General features: G+C 33.2%; 3 protein-coding genes across 5 annotated transcripts; 1 reads left to right on the top strand and 2 right to left on the bottom strand.

The window, feature by feature from the left end:
- The first annotated feature begins 291 nt into the window (after positions 1–291).
- LOC139885780 (protein NUCLEOLAR FACTOR 1-like) lies at positions 292–1329 on the top strand. The gene is made up of 3 exons (XM_071869538.1): positions 292–503; positions 607–782; positions 1302–1329. The coding sequence occupies exons 1-3, from the start codon at positions 423–425 to the stop codon at positions 1306–1308; spliced, it is 264 nt and encodes an 87-aa protein (XP_071725639.1). The 5' UTR covers positions 292–422; the 3' UTR covers positions 1309–1329.
- A 517-nt stretch (positions 1330–1846) lies between these two features.
- Positions 1847–7793, bottom strand: LOC139885779 (cytochrome b-c1 complex subunit 6-1, mitochondrial-like). Of its 3 annotated transcripts, none has more exons than XM_071869537.1 (6): positions 7665–7725; positions 7532–7573; positions 6634–6718; positions 2880–2969; positions 2420–2797; positions 1847–2153 (listed from the first exon to the last, which is right to left on the bottom strand). In XM_071869537.1, coding segments are annotated over exons 2-5 (210 nt in total). In that variant the 5' UTR covers positions 7534–7573; positions 7665–7725; the 3' UTR covers positions 1847–2153; positions 2420–2764. The 3 variants fall into 3 exon arrangements, with proteins under 3 accessions (XP_071725638.1, XP_071725636.1, XP_071725637.1); XM_071869535.1 differs by having other exon boundaries at positions 1854–2153; positions 7683–7793; XM_071869536.1 differs by having other exon boundaries at positions 1864–2153; positions 2534–2797; positions 7683–7793.
- Positions 7794–13101: 5308 nt separating this feature from the next.
- LOC139885778 (cytochrome b-c1 complex subunit 6-1, mitochondrial-like) lies at positions 13102–16774 on the bottom strand. Its single transcript, XM_071869534.1, has 5 exons — positions 16656–16774; positions 16511–16549; positions 15159–15243; positions 13568–13657; positions 13102–13465 (listed from the first exon to the last, which is right to left on the bottom strand). Coding segments are annotated over exons 2-5 (210 nt in total). The 5' UTR covers positions 16513–16549; positions 16656–16774; the 3' UTR covers positions 13102–13432.
- Positions 16775–22129: the final 5355 nt, after the last annotated feature.

Raw genomic sequence — 22129 nt, 5'->3', positions numbered from 1 at the left:
CATTTGGAATACAAATAGTATACTAAAAACTCTATAGCTAAAACTAAAAGTTTTACTATCATTCTTATAATCCTTTTTGTGATAAAATGGACTGATTTTTAAACGACGGTGTGAACTGTGGACTTTGACTTATATTATTTTCAAAATTAGTAGAATTAAAATGCGGAGGACCCATTCGGGCACCATATATTTAAAGTAGTTGAATTTTCATAAAAGATGCTTTTCTAAAGTAGAAGTTGAATAAATTAGATTTTTCTCATAATCATCCTAAATACACTTGCCTAACAAATTCCTCCAATGCAGCTACAACTTAAAGCGTTAATTTCGGACACCTCAGCAACAACATCATTCATCTTTTAACATCAGCTGCAGACCAAATAGTTTAGACAGAATGCCAAGCCTGGTGAGGAACACGGGATACGATGAACCGGGGTCCTCAAACGAAAACGCTAAACTCTACAAAAAAAAGAGAAGTAATTCAGTTGACCCCTTCAGGGAATAAGGTAATTGCAAAATTTATAGTCTAGCAAGTTTGTGATGGATTAAATAGAAAATTATGTCACTGTTTTCTTTTTTATATGTTTTTTATTTTTTTGGTTTCGCTAGGTTAATGTAGACCATATTGGTCGTTTTACTGATGAATTTGGCACTGGACGTTCTAATGACCCAGAAGATGAGGATGGTCTTTTTAAATCATGGAAAAAGTCAAAATCAGCAGACTTTCAGTCACTTATCGGAGGGAATAACAAAGATGATTCCATGATTGGCATCAAATTTACAAAGTAAGTTTCGTATCAGAAAAGCATCTCATCTCATTTATCTTATTTAAAGGTGGCAAAAGATGATATGTTTGGTTGGGATTGGGTAATGGGTCAAAATGGGTAACTTTTGTCATGTTGGATTGACCCGGAATACGTGTGTCCAAATTTTATTAAATAATTTAATCTAATTTTTTGTGAATAAAGAGGTCTCGCAGGAATGTGTCGTTTTACGCTACACCCTACGTCGTTTTACTCATCTTTATATACTCCCTTCTGCCTTTCACCACTGGAAAAAAAAAAAAACTGAATCAGTTTCAGTTTTTCTAAACTGATTAACACTTACTTACCTTTTTCATTCTTTAACGTAATACGATAATGTTTATAGTTGCTGGTGTCTGTGAAATGTTGCAACCAGTATTTAGTGATAGGTATAAGATTTCATCTATAATTATATTTCTCACCTTAACACTTTTTGTGCACATAGGTATACATTTTTTGTTACTGATTATCTACTATTTGATGGTGTCTATATTTATGGAGTTCCTGATCTGGAAGTAAACGGATGCTTGCCGTTTCTAAAGAAACACAAGGAAAGTTATGAGTCACTTGGGGCATATATAAATATTTAATGATGGGAATTTGTGATGTTTCGTCTTGATATTCCAGTACATGATAAAATTAATTGAGTTGGGTATTACAACCCTTGGGTAGATACCATTAACGAGGAGTCGACACAAATGACCCATTTACCTAAATAGGTTAACCAGGTTGTGTCGAGTTTTGCACCGCACATAGATGTTATTACAATTACTATATCATGTTGGTAAAGGCTAATTGTTTACAGTTTTGTTATATTTCTTACATGTATTTAGTACTATTAACTACGGTTAATTTTACATTAGTGTATCATTGAAATATGCTCTTATAAGATGTAAGGCCTCTGATCAAAAATGGTAATAATTAGTGTTGGTATTGATAGTTAAGATGGGTAGTTTGTAGTTATTTACATATAAGGTCAACTGTTGGTGATAATATATGGTTTCTTAATGCAGTGTCTTAATGGTCTCAAACATATAGCTTACAGATAGTTGCATACGGTATTCAGCTCGATTAAATAATGCTTGAAGGAGTTGATGAGGCCATCCATGATAAACTGTACCTCAGTAGCAGGTTATTTTCTTCATTCAAAAGTGCTAATTTATAGAGGTAGCAATCAAAGCAACAATGGCAAGATATCAAGGTTCATTCTAGATCAAACATTCATCATAACACTACTATTGACATAAATCCGTCATCTGAACCCTTAACTCCAGTAACACCAATCCCATTAACTCGAGGTACATGCACAGTGAAACAAGGGCAGATTCATAGCAAAAACAGGAGCATCCTGAACTGCAAACAAAGACCAAGGTAACTAATCAAGAAGACTTGTACGATTAACAGGTTTGTAAAGGTCAGCCTTTCCGTTTAATTCTGGGTCAATTGAATATGTAAGGTCTCTGTCTTCACTAATTTATGTAAGTCTATCTTAATATTGCTTTTATTTGATTCTTGCATTTGTAAAAAGTAAAAATAATACTCCTTGCCATCAATTTTTAATAGAATCTTTGATAGAGAGAGTGCAAATAAATATCGACCGCTACGTTTAAATATTGTACCCGCTTATGTTCAAATGGTGCAAGACCGACTATCCCGCCGCAACGCGCGGGCTGGACCGGACCTCGTTCTTTAAATAAAACTGCTAGAGAAGTCATTATCTCTGATAAAATTACCAAATTCATTATTGCACCAAAGTTTGTGATTTGAGGCCACAAAAATGACTCCCCGGAACCACTTCAAAGCAAGCAGCATAATTGCAAAAAATCATGGAATTCATCCAACGGATACATTTTTCATTATATAGTTCACCTCGGTCTTAAATTTCCAATACAATTTGAAAACAAAATGGGAACCGTAAATATCAAGATACAGTCTTTGTGATCCTCGTACGATTTCTGCTCCTGTTACTTGAGTCTCTCAAATAGCTTAGGGGCAACCTGCAACCCGACGTATTACAAGAATGAAAAACTTGCATGCAGAATGATTCAAGATATAAGTAAGGGAAATATTAAAGCTTACACATTTGTCAACACATTGCCAATAATCAAAATACTGTCCTGTGCAATGCTTGTGCCCAGTTTCATCTGTTTCAACCCTTTTCACACATCCCTGTAGATGATGACTAAAGTAAACATCAAACACATAGAAAACACGATTTTTCTTTTTAAGGGGTGGGCGGTTAGCTTAGATTATATAACAGGTGTTTCATGGGTCCTGCAATTTCATGGGGTGTTTGAATATTACTTTAAAGGTCTGGGATAATCATATGTGATACTGACGATATCAAATCGAGTTTGGATGTGCTTCTGTTTGAAGTTGTAATAGTCAAATAATGAGATTGTTCTTCTGAGTACTTATTAACCTCTAATAAGCAGAAACATAAAACGTTTACACTTGCATTGGAAGCTAGGATTAGTTATCAGACAATAATTCCGAAACACAATTTCAGAAACCCCCTGAAACAAATTGTTTCAGCACACTTCAATATTGGGAAAAAAATCTACGACAGACATTGAATCAATTCGATGATTTATTGTCCACTCTAAGATGATAAGCTTAACTTCATTATTGCGACTAACATAAAACACAGACAAAAATTAATAATGAAAGCTTGTGGTACTATAGCCTTCATCACGCCATATATAATATGAACTTAAACTTTATACTATAAAGCAAAATTGGACGGTTTAAGGTATAGTATGTGATGTGGAACCGGGCGAGATGGGCTAAATAGTCTATCTATATTTTATTATTAAGTTTGATTTAGTTATTAATTAAAAGTTTGAGTTATAATAGGGTTAATATTGTTTTCTTATTTTCCTTATAAAGCTTGTATTATCATCAGATGATAAACCTTTCAAGATCAACCACGATGGTATCTAACAAATCATAAAACTTATATCAAAAATAATTTCGACAATCTAGTAAATCTCTAATTCAATTACATTAGTTTTTTTGGAACGTGGTTAGAGTCAATGACGGGGTCCGAACGCAATGTCAAAACCACCCACCCGATCATTTCCTGGGACGACCATTACAATCATACGGCCCCTTAGAAGGAAACTCCCACGGCAAATCCATACGGGCATCGCGTATGGTGAAACCCCTCGGGTGAGACTCGAACGCAAGACGTCCACGACCTCTGAGGCCCATGAAATGGGCGGTAACTTCAAAGAAAATATTTTACAACTCATAGGGATCAACCGGAGATCATCACCGGCATCTTGAGGTTGAACATACTTTATTTACATCATAAAGTCAACAACTTCGACCACTTTCTTAGTGTTGCCTTCTTACTGATTCCAAAGGGATATATCAAGAATAACATGCACACTAAGTTTCTTAAATTGAGTCGAAAGTTATCCGTAAGCACTTAGATACTTGGGATGTCTCACGACATCTACCAGCACGGGACTTGGTAGAGTTTTTGCCAGGTTTATTAGATAATTCCAAGAAGGGCACTCTTAAGTTGGTTTAAATACTCGTTAAACGTTGCCAAATAATACTTGAGAGAAAACTGAGATATGATTTTTCTTCTATTTTAAGGTAAAACAAACAAAAAATAAGTCCCAAACAAACAACTTAGATTAAATAACAAATTAAACAAGATGTGAATATTCGGATTTTGGAATGTAATTTTATCTAAAACATACTATTCCAACACTTTCAGCTTAGGATATCTCTTTTTCAGCATCATCTAACACCTTTTTTTTTCAATTACTACATATCCTTTATTGCTTGAATGTATGTTGATAACTCTCACCCTACAAAATTTCCTTTGTTTGTTATCATGTGAAATCAAATACTAGCGTTTGTTAACAGCTCAGGAAAAGCTCCGGAAATGTTAGTATGCGATTTCACTTATTGACTAATAGGAATTTAGTACGGCGAAAGCTATTAACATACCTCCAATCAATAAAGGATATGTAGTGATTGAAAATGAGGTGTTAAAAGATGCTGAAAAAAAGATATCCGAAAATGTTGGAACACGAGGTTTTATATAAAATTGCATTCCAAATATTCATATCTTGTTTAATTTGTTATTTGATCCGGGTTATTTGTTACAGACTAATTATTAGTTTGTTTTGTTATATAGCAGGGTTCACCCTCAAAAAAAAAAAAAAAATTATATATATATCTCGATTTTCTCTCTATATCATTTGGCAACCTCCAATGAGGGTTTAAACCAACTTAACAGTGCACTCCTCGGGGATTATCTAAAAAACATGACAAAGGCACTACTAAATCCCGTGTTGATAGTTGTTGTGAGACATCCCAAATATGCAAGTGCCTATGTATTGCTTTCAACTCAGTTTAAGAAAGTGACTTTTGGCATTGTGTACATCTTATTCTTGATATATCTCTTTAGAATCACCAAGAAACAACAAAATCTAAAGTTGTTGACTTTATGATGCAACTGGAGTAGTTGATAGAAGTGTGATGATGTAATTGAATTAGAGATTTAGTAGATGGTTAATATTTAATTTTGATAGAAACTTTTATGATCTCTTAGATACCATTATGGTTGATCTGAAATTTACCGTTGATAAATAAAAGCTTTATGATCTGAAATTTGATGAAACTTTATTGTTGATAAAAGCTTTATGATATGAAATTTACTATTTATAAAAGCTTCGTGATCTAGAAAAGAGTAAAACTGGCATTGTTTCGCAGCTTCACTACCAACGCTTGATCCGAAATGTTGTTGGCCACTATTTCAACAAAAGGGATCTCACTAACAAATTTTTTTTTTTTTTCATTAAATCAACCAGAATTCCCTAAATAGAGAGAGATTGTATGTTTTGTTTATCCATTCTTCACTGTTTGCTACTTATTTAAACAAGGGAAGACTGTACTTGAGGCCTTTACTATGATTGCTCAGATCAATTGGTTTGGTGGTTTGTTAAAAGATTCAACATTATTGATTTATTACATCTAAGTTATTGGGTGTTAACATTAGAACACAGCTTTTCACTTTCAATTTTAATTCTCTATTGATTGATCTTGCTTTTGGTAGCAAGATTGTTGTAATTACCACTTGGTGAAATCTAAGGAAGACTTATCACACTATCATGAGGTCGGTGTCGCTATACCCGGATAACTCGAGGTCGAGTTCATTTCAAGTAGGGGAAACTGATGTGGAACCAGGATAGGAAATGGGCCGAATAGTTTGTCTTGGAGACCAAGGAAACTGATGTTATCTTTATTTTATTTTAAGTTTGATTTAGCTATTAATTAAAGTTTGAGTTATAATAAGATTAGTATCGTTTCCTTATTTTCCTTATAAATAGTCTCGTATTTTCTTTTATGAACACTTTTGATTTGAATTAATACAATCGTTTTTTGGTTTCTTACGTATACTCTTGCGTGAGTATTTTTTTCCTACTACGAGCACGTTTGTAATTCTAGCTATCTTGGTCCGCATTAGTAGGGAAAAGGTTTCAGCGTCTAACCAAGATAATGAAAGGGCTCAACTTACAAGAGCAAGCAATTTTGTCTTCAATAATGGATATGTGTGGACATATGCGTAGGTTGGTTAACGGATTAGAATGGGTTAAAGTTTAACATGTACTGTTCAAAACAGGGGAGGGTCTTTCAAGCCATTTGATTTGACCCAATTACCTTTAATTTACTTTTAAATGAACCATTTATTATTCAACATAATCTGGATAGAAGTGTTCATAAGTCATTGGGATGAAAGTGCCGTCTGTGGCTTATGGATATCAAGTTTTTAAAACATCAAGTATCTGGTTTAAGGTCTAATAGAAAAAACCTGATACTCGAGCCAAGCTCTGACACACTTGGGCTTGCATGAATCTTCAAAATACTTCTTCTGGTCAGCTGGTTCTTCGTCGGCCCTGGTTTTCAAAAATAAAAATTCACATAAGTTTAAGCTCAAATTATAATTTGTTGCAACCGTCTTAAACTATGAACACGTCATCTGAAGGAAAAAGTTTGCACATAACATTACAAAACAGTGGAAACAAATAACAGTAAAATTCGCTTTGCCTTGTCTACCAAAAACTACTATTCTACTACAAACATCGAGAAAGTTATGTAGTTATAAGAAAACCTACAACATACTCCATACTAACGTAGATATAGAACATTCTAGATTCATTAATAAAATCACGATTTTCCCAAAAAAGAAAAAATTGTTCTTTTCCTAAAAGCTTATTTATCAATAAATCAGTACTTAAGAAACTGTCACTAAATATGAAGCCAATTACACATATCCTTCAATGTTGTAAACGAGCAAGTCGAATTACAAGAATGGATACCAAGACTACATTTTTTCTCTAATATTCCAAAATTAAAACTGTTAACAGTTTGGAACCAAATCAACGAGAATGATAGATAGTGTTTGGTTTAACGGCATTATAGTTTCATAATAAAAAATTCATATCCTGGAAATTAGGTTTCTAAAACTGATCCCCGTTCTCAGTCTACCCTGCTATGATAGCCAAACCCATGAGGCCATACTGATACCCGACTGCTAGCCAGACAACACCTAAATCTATCTTTCAGTAGCAAGTAGTTTGGATCATAAATTCATAGTCTTTAGAAATGAAAGTATTACACAAATAAATACATAAAAATATTTATTTAATATATGATGATAAATAGTTAGTTGGAATAAGAATAATAAGATTGAACAAGTAATTACTTACATTAGTATACCAAAGGAAATACAATCAAGCAATTAAGCTAATCTGCCAATGAAAAAACTCAATACATTGAGAAACCCTAAAATTAACAGATCAAAAGAAATAAAGAATCGATTTTGGGGAGAAATTGATTGACTTGATTAAAAAACTTAACCAGCTGAACGAAATAGAGGCGACGAATTGACGATGTTCACTCCTGATCCCAATTTCATTATTGCTAGGGCTATATATATATACAACTGCTTCATTATATTCTTATTTTAGTATCACGAAAAAATTATCATATAGTTAGATGAAAATTTTGACTAGATAGCGTGAATAGTGTGATGAGTATGGTCAAAAAAACTTTAACATGTTTAGGGTGTGTTTGTACCAATGTTGTAAAAGTCGGCCGACTTGCCCGACGCGTCGGCCGATGCGCCGTTTTTTTTGGGTTCTCCGTCCCGTTTTTTTTAAAAACGACTCAAAAGACGGTCAAAGCTAAAAGTTCGGTCAAAGTCTGTCAATGACGGTCAAAGTTAGTCAACAACGGTCAAAATCAGTCAAATTTTCGTCAAGATGTGATATGTTTTAAAATTAGGGTTTGTTTTCATTTTTTGGGCCGCTCTTTTCTCTCTGTCCTTACTGATTATGTACTCGGTAATATTAATTGAGTTTGAAGTTTGATTGTATATAAATTCAAGTTCTTATTTAAGAAATTTATGGTAAATAATCAACTATTTTATACATATATAAATATATATTTAAGAAATTATTAATAAAGTCAACGTTGGTCAACAACCGATGCGTCCCCGATGCGTCCCCAACTCGGCCGATATGTCCTTTTTAGGTCTCGACCGATGCGTCCCCGACTCGCGACTTTTACAACCTTGGTTTGTACTCTTAATATGGTAAAAAAAATAATTTTTGGGTAAGCGACGAACTCTCCTATGAACGAGCACATTGGCTCCCCATAGAAGGTAAAACCTCGGGTAGTCAAGCCCCTTGAGTGCTAGATCTGGTACCGAGTGAATTGCGCATTATGCGCACCCTCTAGTCACACTCCTTTTTTGAACAATTTGGCGGAGCCAGGAAAATAATTTTGTAAATCTAGCATACCGATATTTCAAATACGGATTTGTTCATTTCACCCTAAACCGAATTTGAGAAGTCCGGCTTTGTCTTAGTTCTCCCTTCAAAGTCCCTCACACGTTTTCTGATCGGGGGCGTGATAGGCAACTTCGAGTGAAAGCATACCAAAAGTAATCGTGATTTCGTGCTAGCTTTTGGAGAGTAAAAAGTAAGCATACCAAAAGTAGTCGTGATTTCCTGCTACCTTCTTTGTGTGTATGAGCCAGTAACTTTTTTTTTTACTTAAAAAATACATATGATCACATAAAGTTTTAAACCCGGATTTGAGAGATCCGGTTTTCATAAAAAAAGGGAAGTGATCCCTACACCACTTCATTTTTGTCATCCACCACCAATAAATGTTTTAGGACATTTTTACCCTTTTATCTTATTTCTCAATTCACATCCTTTTTTTAATTAAAACTAAAATTAAATTTTGCAATTAAAACTCTTTCCTCCAGACTTTAACATCGTATCATTTTTCAATTGAAGGTTCTACCACTTCATTGCTCGTCTACTGTCTCATCAAGCGAAGTGTTCAATTAAACCACTTCACAATTTCGCTTCTTATTTTTGTTTATCTTTTGTTTTTAGGTTTTCTTCTTTTTTTTGTGCAAAAAGTTTGTGAGCCTTAGGGTTCTGTTAATTGACATCAAATTAATGTTTGCTAATCACATCTTTGAGTTAAAACCCTTAAAAATTATTGTGCATCTTCTAAAGATATTTTAATTTGCCTCTAGCTAATGTACTTTATAATAATTTGATTGGAGAGCGATAGCACAAATTATTGTACGGAAGTTGAATGAGTTATAATAGTGGAGTTTATAGCCATGGCAGTTTAATCCCATTGATTCCGATCAATCGTACACAATTCTTCTACTTATTTAATAAGTAAGTTGTGAGGAGAATTGATTTAATTTAAGTGGTGTTAAAAATAAAGGTTGTAATATGGCAAATTAGGGGAAAGGGTAAAAATGTCTAACAACATGATTTGGTGGTGTATGGTAAAATGGGAGTGGTGGAAGGATCACCTCCCAAAAAAAGAAATGTGAGATATCCAATAAAGTGGTTGAGAACAGAACCATAATTAGGGAAATCCAGGTATACTAGATTTACTAATTATTTTTCGACCATACTAATATAGTAATATTACAAACACACCCTATGTTCACACTAACAAGTGAAAATTTTCATAGTTTGATAAAACAAAATAATTAAGTGCTAAATGATTCTTACTTTAATAATTTAAAAGTACTAACTGGTAATTATTATGAATAAACGTCATAAATAATATGAAATTATCATATAAATCATTACATAAAATAAAAAATATATTGTTTGATAAATGTTCTAATAAATTTTTAGAGGTGTATATTGTTTAATTCTTTTAATGGTTAATAGATAATTTGAACTCTAAATGGTTAACTCTAATAGATAATTTGATAAATGTTCTAATAAATTGATTGTAACTCCAAAGGGGTGGTTGAGTGGTTGGGTGTTTGGGAATCTCCAAACGAGACTCAGGTTCAATCCCCACCAACCTCACTTTGGGTTCTTGCCTTTAATAAATAAATAAATAAATAAAAACAATCTTAATTGTGGTTAACTTTAAAATTAGTGTTCATTTTTTATTAGATATTTAATACATATAAAATACCATCAAACTAAAGTTATATACTTTTTTCAAAGCATTTACGGTCTTGTTCATGTGAGAATTAAACTAATAGTATAAATAAAGAAATGCTTGTGATGATTGACTGATAAAGCGTAGTAAATAAAATAAAGAAATGCTCCTGTACCTTGGTAAACTCCTCAAATGCTTTGAACACGCTTCGGGTTTAAAAGTAAACTTTCAAAAAAGTTGTGTTTTCGGTGTTGGTGTTGAAATGGATGAAGTTAATATTATTGCAAGGCACTTAGGTTGCCAAGTAGGTAAGTTTCCTTGTACCTACCTTGGTTTACCAATTGGATCGAAAATGAACAAACTCAAAGATTGGCGCCCGGTTATAGATAAATTTCATAGTCGTCTCTCGGGTTGGAAAATGCGGTCGTTGTCGAATGGAGGAAGATCAGTTCTCATTAAATCGGTTCTCAATAGTCTCCCGTTGTACTATTTCTCGCTATTTCGTGCTCCGTCTTGTGTGATAAAACTACTTGAGAGTGTGAGGAGATCTTTTTTTTTGGGGGCTCGGGTTCAAATTCAAAAATATCTTGGGTTAAATGGGAAAACGTCATTAATACTTATGGGAACTGGGGTTAAATATTGGGTCTTTACGTGGTAAAAATCTTGCCTTACTAGGGAAATGGTGGTGGAGGTTCAAAACCGAAACCAACTCCCTATGGGTCAAAGTAATTCGAATCATTTATGGTGTATGCGGGGGCCTTGTGTCGGAAAGTGGTAATATCCATTTGTCGACATTGGGTACTTGGCGTAATATTGTGTTCGCAGGTGCGTATTTGGAGGAAATTCATATTCCTTTCAAGAACTCATTTGTTAGAAAGATTGGCGACGGCGAAGCAACGTCTTTTTGGAACGATCTTTGGATTGGAGAAGAAAAGTTAAGCACTATTTTCCCTCGTCTGTACCGTTTGGAATGCAATGCAGATGCATTGATCAGGGACCGTATCAAGCCATCTGACTTCGACAATAGCACAACAACCTCATTGGAATGACGAAGAGAACCTACTGGACGAACGCTGGGAGAATGGAATAGCCTTTATAACTTAATTTCTTCTTTCTCTTTCAGTTACAGGAGCAGCGACTCGTGGCATTGGAAGTTGGCCAATAATGGTGTTTTCGAAGTAAAGAAGCTGTCCAATTTAATCGACGAACAGGTACTTAGAGACAATCCTTCGCAACAGCTCACAACTCGCAACAAATTAATTCCGAAAAAGATATAAATTTTTTATTTGGAGAGCATTAAAGAAAAGATTACCGGTACGTGTCGAACTTGACAAGCGGGGCATTGATCTTGATAATGTTCGGTGCCCTCTTTGCGACGACGGCTTGAAAACGGTAGATCACTCACTTATTTTTTGTTCTCATGCTATTGATATTTGGGATCGTGTGTATAAACGGTGGAATCTTGGTAACTTTGCGGACTTTAGTTTGGCCGAGGCTCTCAATGATTCTAATGGTATTTCGTCAACGGTATAAGGAAATTGGTTTGGCAAGCGGTAAAGTGGGTATGCGCTTATCTAATATGGAAGAATCGAAATAATAAAGTCTTCCACGGGAAATGTTGGAACGGTCCGGTCGCGCTAAACGAAATTCAAGTGATGACTTTTGATTGGATTTCAAATAGGTCGAGAGGGAGAAAAGTCGATTGGCTTACATGGCTAACCAATCCAAGATCGTGTCTAAATAATTAAGTGTCGCGTTGTAAATGTCGTGTTTATGCTTTTAGTTTAGGCATAGAGCTAAACTTAGTGTTAGTCTTTGAGTTGCTCGCTTCGCAACTTTCGTGTATTCTTTTTGGTTTGCAATAAAATTGCCTTTCAAAAAAAAAAAAAAAAAATTTTAATTATTATCAGTTAACATAATAAATAATAATATTATTAGGGTATCACCGAAGCTTGGCTTGAGTGGTATGGGGTGGGATTCAACTTGGGGTACTGCCAACCTATGTTCAATCCTCACTCCAAGCATGGAATTTTCAACCTTTGATGGTACTACCAACATCAATGCGATTTGGGAAGGTCTCTTGGGGGTTTTCCCAACCTTCGATGGTACTGCCAACATCGTCGCGAATTGGGTTTCCTCCTAACGCGTGTGTGGGTGACAAATGAGAGCATTCGATGTCGATATCGCCGTTCAAAAAAAAAAAAATAATAATATTATTAGGGTGCTCCGAACGGTTATGCTTTCCAAACCGTCCTCCTCTTAGTCCTCGAGGACACCATTGGCAGCAAATAGTCCAGCCTCTAGTCCAGCTTTTATTCCTTATCTATGTCTATTTCAATCATATTCATGGACCGAGGATTATGTTATATTGTGTGATACCTTTTGCTTATCTAGTTGTACATTTAATTAATTAATTAATTAATTAATATAGTGGGTTCCAATTTATTTGATGAAGTATGTCATTGTTGGTAGTGTTTAGTCCTTGATTAGTCTTGAGAAGTAAGTGTTAATGTGGCGGCTAGTCCTCTCAGGGAGGAGCTTCACCATTGGGAACACCCTTACAAAAATTAATAATATAAGGTTCGTGGTATTTGTAAACTGGGTTTCTTATGCTTTCTGAGAGAATATGTAACAGCTGGCTCATCATCTTTGGCTCATCATCTTTGGTCACTAATCTTGACTGCCCAGAAAATGGTACGCGTAATAATTTACAGAAACAATATACAATCCATTTCTGTTACTGTTATGTGTAGAAGAAGTAAGATGTAAATAATCATAAATCATTTATTTATTTATATGTATATAAATATATAAATGTAAAATAGGAAGTCCTTTCTTTACCCCGACCATCCCTCCACTCGAGGTAAAGAAAGACACATGGCCAACAAATGTATATAAAAGAGCGCAAACAATCAAATGTAAGCATGTAAAAGTCGCCACCTACGTTTATTCATTCGTTATACAAAGAAATGATAGCATAAACAATTTGCTGTAACATTATTGCTCTAGAAACAGAAGTAAAATACTCAACCAAATGAAATCCATTTGAGTATATTATAGATGCTATTTATTTGATTTCAAAGTACAGGACTATGTTATCAAGAAGCCCATGCATACACATCTACTGTCAACAAATCGAGAACCACAATGCAAGATGTAAACCTCTTTTCTTACTTGAGTTTGTCAAATAGCTTTGGTGCGACCTGCAGCGAGAGAGAAAAAAAAAAAAAAAAAAAAAAAAATCAGTTAACAAACTATTTGTTATATGGAAATAAAGAAAAGGAGATAGACGGAGAGAAGAATACAGCTCGGTCGATGCAATGCCAATAATCAAAGTATTGTCCAGTGCAATGCTTTTCTCCAGTCTCATCTCCTTCAACCCTTTTTATGCATGCCTGTCAATAGCACAATTAATAAATATTTCAGAAATGTGAATACTTCGGCCCATTTAACATGTTTTCGACAAATAAATTAGGATGAAAACCTAAAATTGATATGTGAACCATGCAAAGAAACCTCTGTAACTCAAACAACCAAACAAAAATAGAGGAAACCTATTTAACTGACAGCAAATTCCAAAAATACTCTTGATCTTCCAGATGAATACTTTGAGCCCTATATGTCAAGCATATTAACTTGCTATGTCATACGAATTACCTATTAGGTAAAACAAAGACAGCTAAGAGTCTCAAGTAATATATGATTTGATGAAATCTGGTGTTATGCCATCTAACATTCTAACCCTTGTAAAACTTTTGTTCATGTAATTCAGCAATCTAAAGTTACACCTAAAGCGTTAAAATGCCATATCATTATAATCACACACAAAATTGTGTATCATGTCACCTGCTGTACGTATTAATGTCATCAATTTACTGGATTTGCAACCAAAACGTCCAGTCAATAATCATTATCCTAGAAACTCCTAAACTAACAACTCAAAATAAACGAATTTTAAACAGCACAGATCTAATGTCTAAGCCCATATAGAAAATGGTCAACACTTTATAAATTTTTTTCCCAGTCTATGTACAATTCACAGAAAAATACCTAAGGTATAAGAAAGGAAAGCCTACTGTATACTAGTATGTAACTAAATAAAAAATAAATTTTACTTTTCGAAAATGTATTACTCTGCTATAACAAATTTTCATACATAATCCCGCACAACATATTTTCATACATAATCTCGCACAACATATTTTCATACACAATCCCGCGATTTCGCGGGGTAATAAACTAGTTTATATTTATACTCAGGGTAAAAATAAAATGTAACACATCATAGTTTTTCGGGTCTTTGGGGGTGAGGTGCTGAAATGTTTTAGTTGTACTGTCGGTTTGTTCATAAATAACAATAAAATATTCGTTTAACGGTCTTATTTTCTTTGTCATATCTGTAAAGTTAATATGGGTGTTATATAATATATAAAGGGATTAAAGAGAGACGCATTAAAACCGTTGAAGGAGTCACCATAGATCTCCGAGACTTGCTTAACCTCATATTAAGTTTCAACTTCGGTAAGGACAGAACGTAAACTGCCGAGTTTTAAGACTACGATTTTTCTCTGAAGTTACGTATGAAATTTACAAGGATGCTATATTAGGACACGCTGAAATAATTATGACGTTTCATCCACCTAAAATTATCCCACCTAACATCAAAATTATAATCAATATAAACCCATATGTAATACCCGAGCAGGGTGGTTTATATTACACATCTTTTATATGATCAACAGGTAATACATGTTGCATTATAATAGAGACATTATCATCAACCCATACGATATGTGCAGTCTCATCAAACAGTACTATTTCAGGAGGCACGTTAACTTGCAAAAAATATTACGATTGTAAAAAATTGGCACTTGAGTTTCAGATAGTTAAAAGCACCTGATACTCGATGAGAGGTCTAACACACTTGGGCTTGGATGAATCTTCTAGATACCTTTTTTGGTCAACTGGTTCTGCATCACCCCTTTAATGATAAGAACAAAATGATAGGTTAGTAGAAGATGATTTCATTAGATGACAAATCAAAGTATCAAATGCATTATGCATATAGTAATCCTTCAAAAACATAATGCAAGGCACAAAGGCATAAGCTAGCAGACAATGTTACATATAAACGAGTGACAAAACGTTAATAGAAATAGAGGTGGATATTAGCCATATTAGCAGCTCAGTAAGATTTGTAAAATGTAGCATAAAATACTACACGTTGGTACTGAGTAGTCCTCATTATCGGTATTAGAGTCACAAGATATCCACTTGGATTTACCCACACACAAAAATCAAATTATTGCAAAGATAATACAACATGACACTTTCTACAAGATACTCAGCTAAGACGACTTACAGTCAGCCAATTAGCCAATAGAAACTGTAAAACTTGGCCTAAAAAATGCTTAGATGTATAAAGAAAATGTAAATTGTTCAGGAATTGGTTTAGTTATCACATCGAGTGTAATTACTCATGCTTTTTTCATTTGGATATATGTTCTCGTAACAGTGTACAGCATATAAGTATATACATATTACATATACACATTTTTTCAACCATCTTCCAATATGAAATTGCATAGAAGTCAGAAAAAATGGAGTTGTTTTGCTATTAAGAAACCGATAAAAGGCAGAAACGAAACATCTTGGAGCGTTTAATCGTTTTCACAAACGACACAGATTAGACTCTTAGGCCCGGTTTGGCTCACGGAATACAATGGGATTCCGGCGGAATGGGATCCCATGGGATCCCATTGGATTCCGTGAGCCAAACGGGGCCTTATTTTTGCCAACAATTTTATTTTGCTAGTTTCTAAATACTAGCAACAGAATTCACATCCAAATAGCTTTTTCGATATTTTGTCAAATAATTACATCGTTTTGGAAACTTTTTAGATTGTAATTATCGATTTTCTCATCCTCTTTGTTGCAAAAAATCAGTAAACAGATTTTTGAAATAAAAAAAAAAAAAAAAAAAAAGTACTGTAACCTTTTGCATTTGAGATTGCAAGTAACATGTTCAGATGCATAAACTCAATCATATTGAAAAAATCCAAAGCTATATAACTAAGTGGCTAACGATTTAACACACCAATATACTACAACTAACGTTTACTGCACAAAATTGATTTCGTCAATTAATAACTCTTTATAATTAGGTATTTAGATTTAGATCAGCGTGTATGCATATATTTTAAGTGTGTATACGATAAAGCAGCATCAAAATAGCAAATGAAACTTACATTTTCAAGAAAACTGCAACTGGAAACAACCTGGATAACCTGCACAAACATCATATATATCGATTATGAACGAAGATTATAACTATGAAACCCTAATCCATGGATCAAATGTGTATCGAATCGAATAAAATATTAAGATTCGTACTTTTTTCCGAGAACGCAGAGAACGAAATAAAGTTATTATTATTGGTATTGTTTAAATTTGTAGGGAGAAGGACCGATTCAATGGCAAATGAATTTGGTTTGTTCGCATTTTAACGATCCTATAAATTAGGATACACAAGTTTATTTATTTATATATTTTTTTTTTATTTAAAAATTTATATATTTTTCAAGACTTAATTAAACACATATTAAATACAAGTGGGATTGTTTCTCTCCCATTGGTCCACGTTTACCCCTCTAACTCACATACGTCCTCTGTTCACCGTTTGCCCTATGTCGACCGGCCAAGTTTCGAACCGGGAGAGGAGTATTAACCGGGTCGGCGCCGACCGAAAATATTATAAAAAAGGCCGCACAAGGGGTTGCTTCATCATCTGTACAAACAAGTACCGTTGCGCCATACTTTCCATGCCTTGGACAATCGGGTCTTCATGAACAACATACTTTTTTGTTTCCTTTTATCAATTTACCAATAATATCTTCTCCAATTCCAACTCTAATTCCAGTTTTCGTGTTGCAAGCCAAAATCCATTTTCAGTTGATTCCAGTTTTCGGTTTACCAGCAAAGGTATTTGGTATTCTATTTCTTGATTAATGCTCGCGTAGTGATTTTCTGAAGGCTATAAATCCTAAACCGTATATCGGATTTAGGTGAGTCTTAAACGAAAAGTCATCTACTCAAACCGAACTATCTGTTAAATCAACTTTCCAGAAGTATCAGGAGTCTGATCAGACCCTGAAAAACAGCAACAAGTGCTCCGATGGGTTTCTTGGTGTTTGATGCTCATCACGGTTCTCATCCTTGATGCGTATAAGCCAAAAGTGTACAACTCTTTGATGTTTTAGCATCATCATGACCAAGTTTTAACCATCAACACACAACTAAAAGTAAAAGCTAACTTTCTATAAGTTTTGAACATCAAAGTTGCCTCTTTATTGTATAAACACAATAAAGCTTCAACCTTTGTCATTTTGATACAAGTTTATGCATCTTCATCATATGAGATGATGGAGACTTGATTTTTATCACCACAAAAATCAAAGAAAGGTTCCAAGTAAGTGAGATCTACAATAATAACTTAGATATCAAGTATTAAGAAACTCTAAGCTAGAAAGCTTGGATTTTTACAAGATTAATGAGACCATAAGCTAGAAAGCTAAGATCTAGTAAAAGTAATGAGATCATAAGCTATAAAGCTTAGATCTAAACAAAATAATGAAACCCTAAGCTAGAAAGCTTGGATCTCTAACATTCTTGTAGATCCTTAAAGCATAAAGCTAGATCTACAAGTTTTAAGAAGATCATAAACATAAGTTTTGATCTTTTAACAAAATAAAGTGATCTTAAGCTATAAAACTTAGATCCAACAAAGAAATGAAGATTCAAAGCTAAAAAACTTGAATCTTTCATGTTCTTGAAGATTCCAAATCAAAGTTTGAATCTACAAGATGTAACAAGATCAAAAAGCTAAAAAGCTTGATCCTTTGATGATGATGACGATGTCGTGATTCAATAAAGAAAAAGAAGAAGAAGAAAATTCAAGAACTTACAATTTTAGTGTGAGAAAGACTAGAGAGAGAATTAGAGAGAAAGTGTGTGTGACTGTTGAATCAGATTCGAAGAATGTACAGTGTAACTTATTAATGTGAAGAGAGAAAGTGTGTGTGACTGTTGAATCAGATTCGAAGAATGTACAGTGTAACTTATTAATGTGAAATCTAAATATTCCTCGAGAATTACCTACCCGTTAAAATATTTTCACCATTAACAGTTTGTACAAAGAATTTTTAATTACAATCTTTATGAAAACATATATACATATATATTTTCTTCAGATATAATCATGGATTTAATGAGTCAATATGATATTAATCTCATTTGATTTACCGTTAGAACTAGAATATATAATCTCTAAAACATTAGAGATTACATAATCGCATGTCGAACGAAGATGAATGGTGTAGAACGTCATGTAGAACGATGGTTATGCTCGAGGTACATAATGAGATGTTGAGGCGTGTGATGTTGAAACTTGGGTTGTTGGTGGTACTGGTATTGATGTTGGTGGTACTGTTGGTGCTGGTGATGTTGCTGAAGCTGATACGTTTTGCACTATATTCTCCAAATTGATTATTCGAGCGCGAAGCTCGTTGACTTCTTCCATTATCCCGGAATGATTGTCGGTCGGAACGAGCGGATGAATAAGGTTTAGAATTGTGGATAGAACATAATCGTTGTGAGATATCCTGGCAATGTGAGTGAATATGGTGTTTCGGATAGGTTCGCCGGTAAGTGCTTCAAGTTCTTCACCAAGAGGTGAATTCGGTTGGTGGAAGGGATCGCCTTCTTTGCGTATCCATTGATTAAGTCGACTACGAACCCATCAGATGAATTAGGGATGGTTGATTGGTTGATTCATTCTAGTGACGCTGCTTTCGAAGCTTAGGTGAACATCCATGTCGGAATAGCGGTCGGGTTCCGGAGAACATGAACTAGTGACGAGTTCCATTTCGTACTATTGAGTAAAGGGTTTTTCGGTATGAAATGATTTTCGACTATCAGATGGTATTCTAATTACAAAGAATATCTACATATATAGAGCAAAAGATTTCGTAGATTACGGAAGGATTTACGAAATATGTCTGGCAAAGTTTACAGTAACAGATACGCTAAGATATGAATTAGTAGATACGCTAAGATACGAATCTTGTCTATACACTATTCATGCAATTAATGTAGTAACATGTGTCTATACTAAGAATGATAAGCAAGAAATTTTCTAAGGATGATAAGCAGATGATTTTCGACACGAAATGATAAGCAAAACTTTTGACATGCAGACACGGTCGAAGTCCAGACTCACTAATGCATCCTAACGACTATCAGTTAGATACACTAATGCAGACCTGGTTCGCTAAGACCACCGCTCTGATACCAACTGAAAGGACCAGTTCATACCGATTATAAATGATTCACAATAGTTGATTTCATTGCGAGGTATTTGACCTCTATATGATACATTTTACAAACATTGCATTCATTTTTAAAAGACAAACTTTCTTTACATCGAAAGTTGACGGCATGCATACCATTTCATAATACATCCAACTATAATTGAGTTAATAATAATCTTGATGAACTCAACGACTCGAATGCAACGTCTTTTGAAATATGTCATGAATGACTCCAAGTAATATCTCTAAAATGAGCAAATGCACAGCGAAAGATTTCTTTCATACCTGAGAATAAATATGCTTAAAAGTGTCAACCAAAAGGTTGGTGAGTTCATTAGTTTATCATAATCAATCATTTTCAATATTGTAATAGACCACAAGATACTTATAGTTAGAAAACAATCTGTGCAGGTCTACTCCTGCTGTAAAATCATTCATATGAAGAACACCGGAACCTTTCAAAACAACTCACCAACGGTAGCTAATGCGTAGTGCAATGACAAAATAATCTCACCGTGGTAGTTAATACACTATAATTTTACAACGGTAGCTAACGCGTAGTGCAATGCGAAATCATCTCACCGAGGGAGCTAAAACGGTAGCTAGTGCATAGTACAATGCAAAATCATCTCACCGTTACTAACTACAAAATCGAATACAATACAATACAATACAATACATCGGTAGCTAGTGCGTAGTGCAATGCAAAATCATCTCACCGATGGTAGCTAAAACAGTAGCTAGTGCGTAGTGCAATGCAAAATCATCTCACCGTTACTAACTACTAAATCGAACCATTTCGGTAGCTAATGTGTAGTGCAATGACAAAATCATCTCACCGATGGTCGATAATACAATCTTTATATAATCTAACCTCTGAATCGAAATAATTCTATCATAGAATATAGTTTTGAATACTTGTGTCTATTTTGTCAATCATTTATAAAAGCAATTCATGTATTCTCAGATCAAAAATATAAATTTCAAAGGCATTTAATAAAACAGTTGTAAATCAGTTATAAAGCAGCGCATGTATTCTCAGTCCCAAAAATGTAAAGAGTAAAAGGGAATCAAATGAACTCACAATATTGTATTTCGTAGTAATTAAGCATATGATGGCATTGAACAAGTGCAAGGTTGGCCTCGGATTCACGAACCTATATCATTTGTATACTTATTAATACCCATAATCGTAATCGAGTAATTATATATATATATATATATATATATATATATATATATATATATATATATATATATATATTGTTATTAATTCTATACTTGTTATACTATATGTTAATTAGATGAATTTAACATATTTAGTTCATATATTTTGTATAACTATTATTTATCATAAATGATAAAACTATATATTAAAGTTTAATATATATTTATATATATTAATTGATATCTTTTTACATATAGTTTAATTAATATCTTTTTAATAATAAAATATAGTGTAATGTATTTTTATATAAAAATATCTATTTGTAATAACGTTAATAGTTTTAGTGATATGATAATTTTAGTAAGAATGATAATCATGATAATAAGTTTAATAATGGCAGTACTAATAATCATATTAATAATAATAATGATAATATTAATAATAATACTTATAATGATGATAATAATAATAATGGTTATGATATTTATAACTATGGTAATAATAATAACTCTATTATTTATGGAATGATACAAATACTAATATTTATAATAATAAGTTGTATCATTTTTATAATAATAATAATGATACTAACACTAGTAATACTTATATTAGTAATAATAATATTAGTTATAATACTTATAACAATGATAATAATAATAATAATAATAATAATAATAATAATAACTATATTACTAATAATATTAATCATAATAACATTAATAATACTAATAATAATAATAATTATAATAATAATAATAACAATAATAATAATAATAATAATAATACTTGTAATAATAACAATTATTAATAATAATAATAGTAACATAATAATAGTAATCATAATAATAATAAAAATGATAATAATAATAATAAAAATAATAATAATAAAAATAAAAAGTGTATACCCTTTAAAAACTTCTGTAAAAAGAATTGCCCGAGACCGGGCTCGAACCCGAGACCTCTCGCTCACCCACATCATACCCAACCATCTGATCCGTCATGCTTTTCTGATTTAAATAGAACCCGTTTATATATAACCCATATTCTAATATCTTATTCTTCTCCAAACTTTTAAATCGACCAGGGATCCATTTTATACAAACAGAACTACAATTCGTTTGTTTTAAAAATGTGAAATTGATTTATAAACAATTTGTAAGTTGAATTACTCATTTAATAAACGTGAAAAATAAAAAAAACATTCAGAACAGCAGTTACTGTTCGACAGGAAATAAGAAAAAAAATACAATTGCTAATTTTAAAATTTAGATCGTTTTAGCTGAAGGTTATAACACAAAATATGTTTCAATTCACTCATAAAAACTTTCCAA

Source organism: Rutidosis leptorrhynchoides, chromosome 1, assembly GCF_046630445.1.
Source record: "Rutidosis leptorrhynchoides isolate AG116_Rl617_1_P2 chromosome 1, CSIRO_AGI_Rlap_v1, whole genome shotgun sequence".
In the NCBI taxonomy this organism is placed as follows: domain Eukaryota; kingdom Viridiplantae; phylum Streptophyta; class Magnoliopsida; order Asterales; family Asteraceae; genus Rutidosis; species Rutidosis leptorrhynchoides.
Note: the sequence above shows the minus strand (reverse complement) of the source record. Positions and strands in the feature narration are given on the sequence as shown.

Bases quoted from the DNA above. Each gene is read 5' to 3' on its own strand.
- LOC139885780 (XM_071869538.1), top strand. From the start codon at position 423: ATGAACCGGGGTCCTCAAACGAAAACGCTAAACTCTACAAAAAAAAGA. The intron at 504-606 runs GTAATTGCAAAA...TGGTTTCGCTAG, and splicing joins TGACCCCTTCAGGGAATAAG to GTTAATGTAGACCATATTGG.
- LOC139885779 (XM_071869535.1), bottom strand. The intron at 2,970-6,633 runs GTTTTTTCTATT...CATCATCTACAG, and splicing joins GAGCTTGGCTCGAGTATCAG to GGATGTGTGAAAAGGGTTGA. The intron at 2,798-2,879 runs GTAAGCTTTAAT...GTCGGGTTGCAG, and splicing joins GGCAATGTGTTGACAAATGT to GTTGCCCCTAAGCTATTTGA.
- LOC139885778 (XM_071869534.1), bottom strand. The intron at 13,658-15,158 runs GTGCTTTTAACT...TGCTATTGACAG, and splicing joins GACCTCTCATCGAGTATCAG to GCATGCATAAAAAGGGTTGA. The intron at 13,466-13,567 runs GTATTCTTCTCT...CTCTCGCTGCAG, and splicing joins GGCATTGCATCGACCGAGCT to GTCGCACCAAAGCTATTTGA.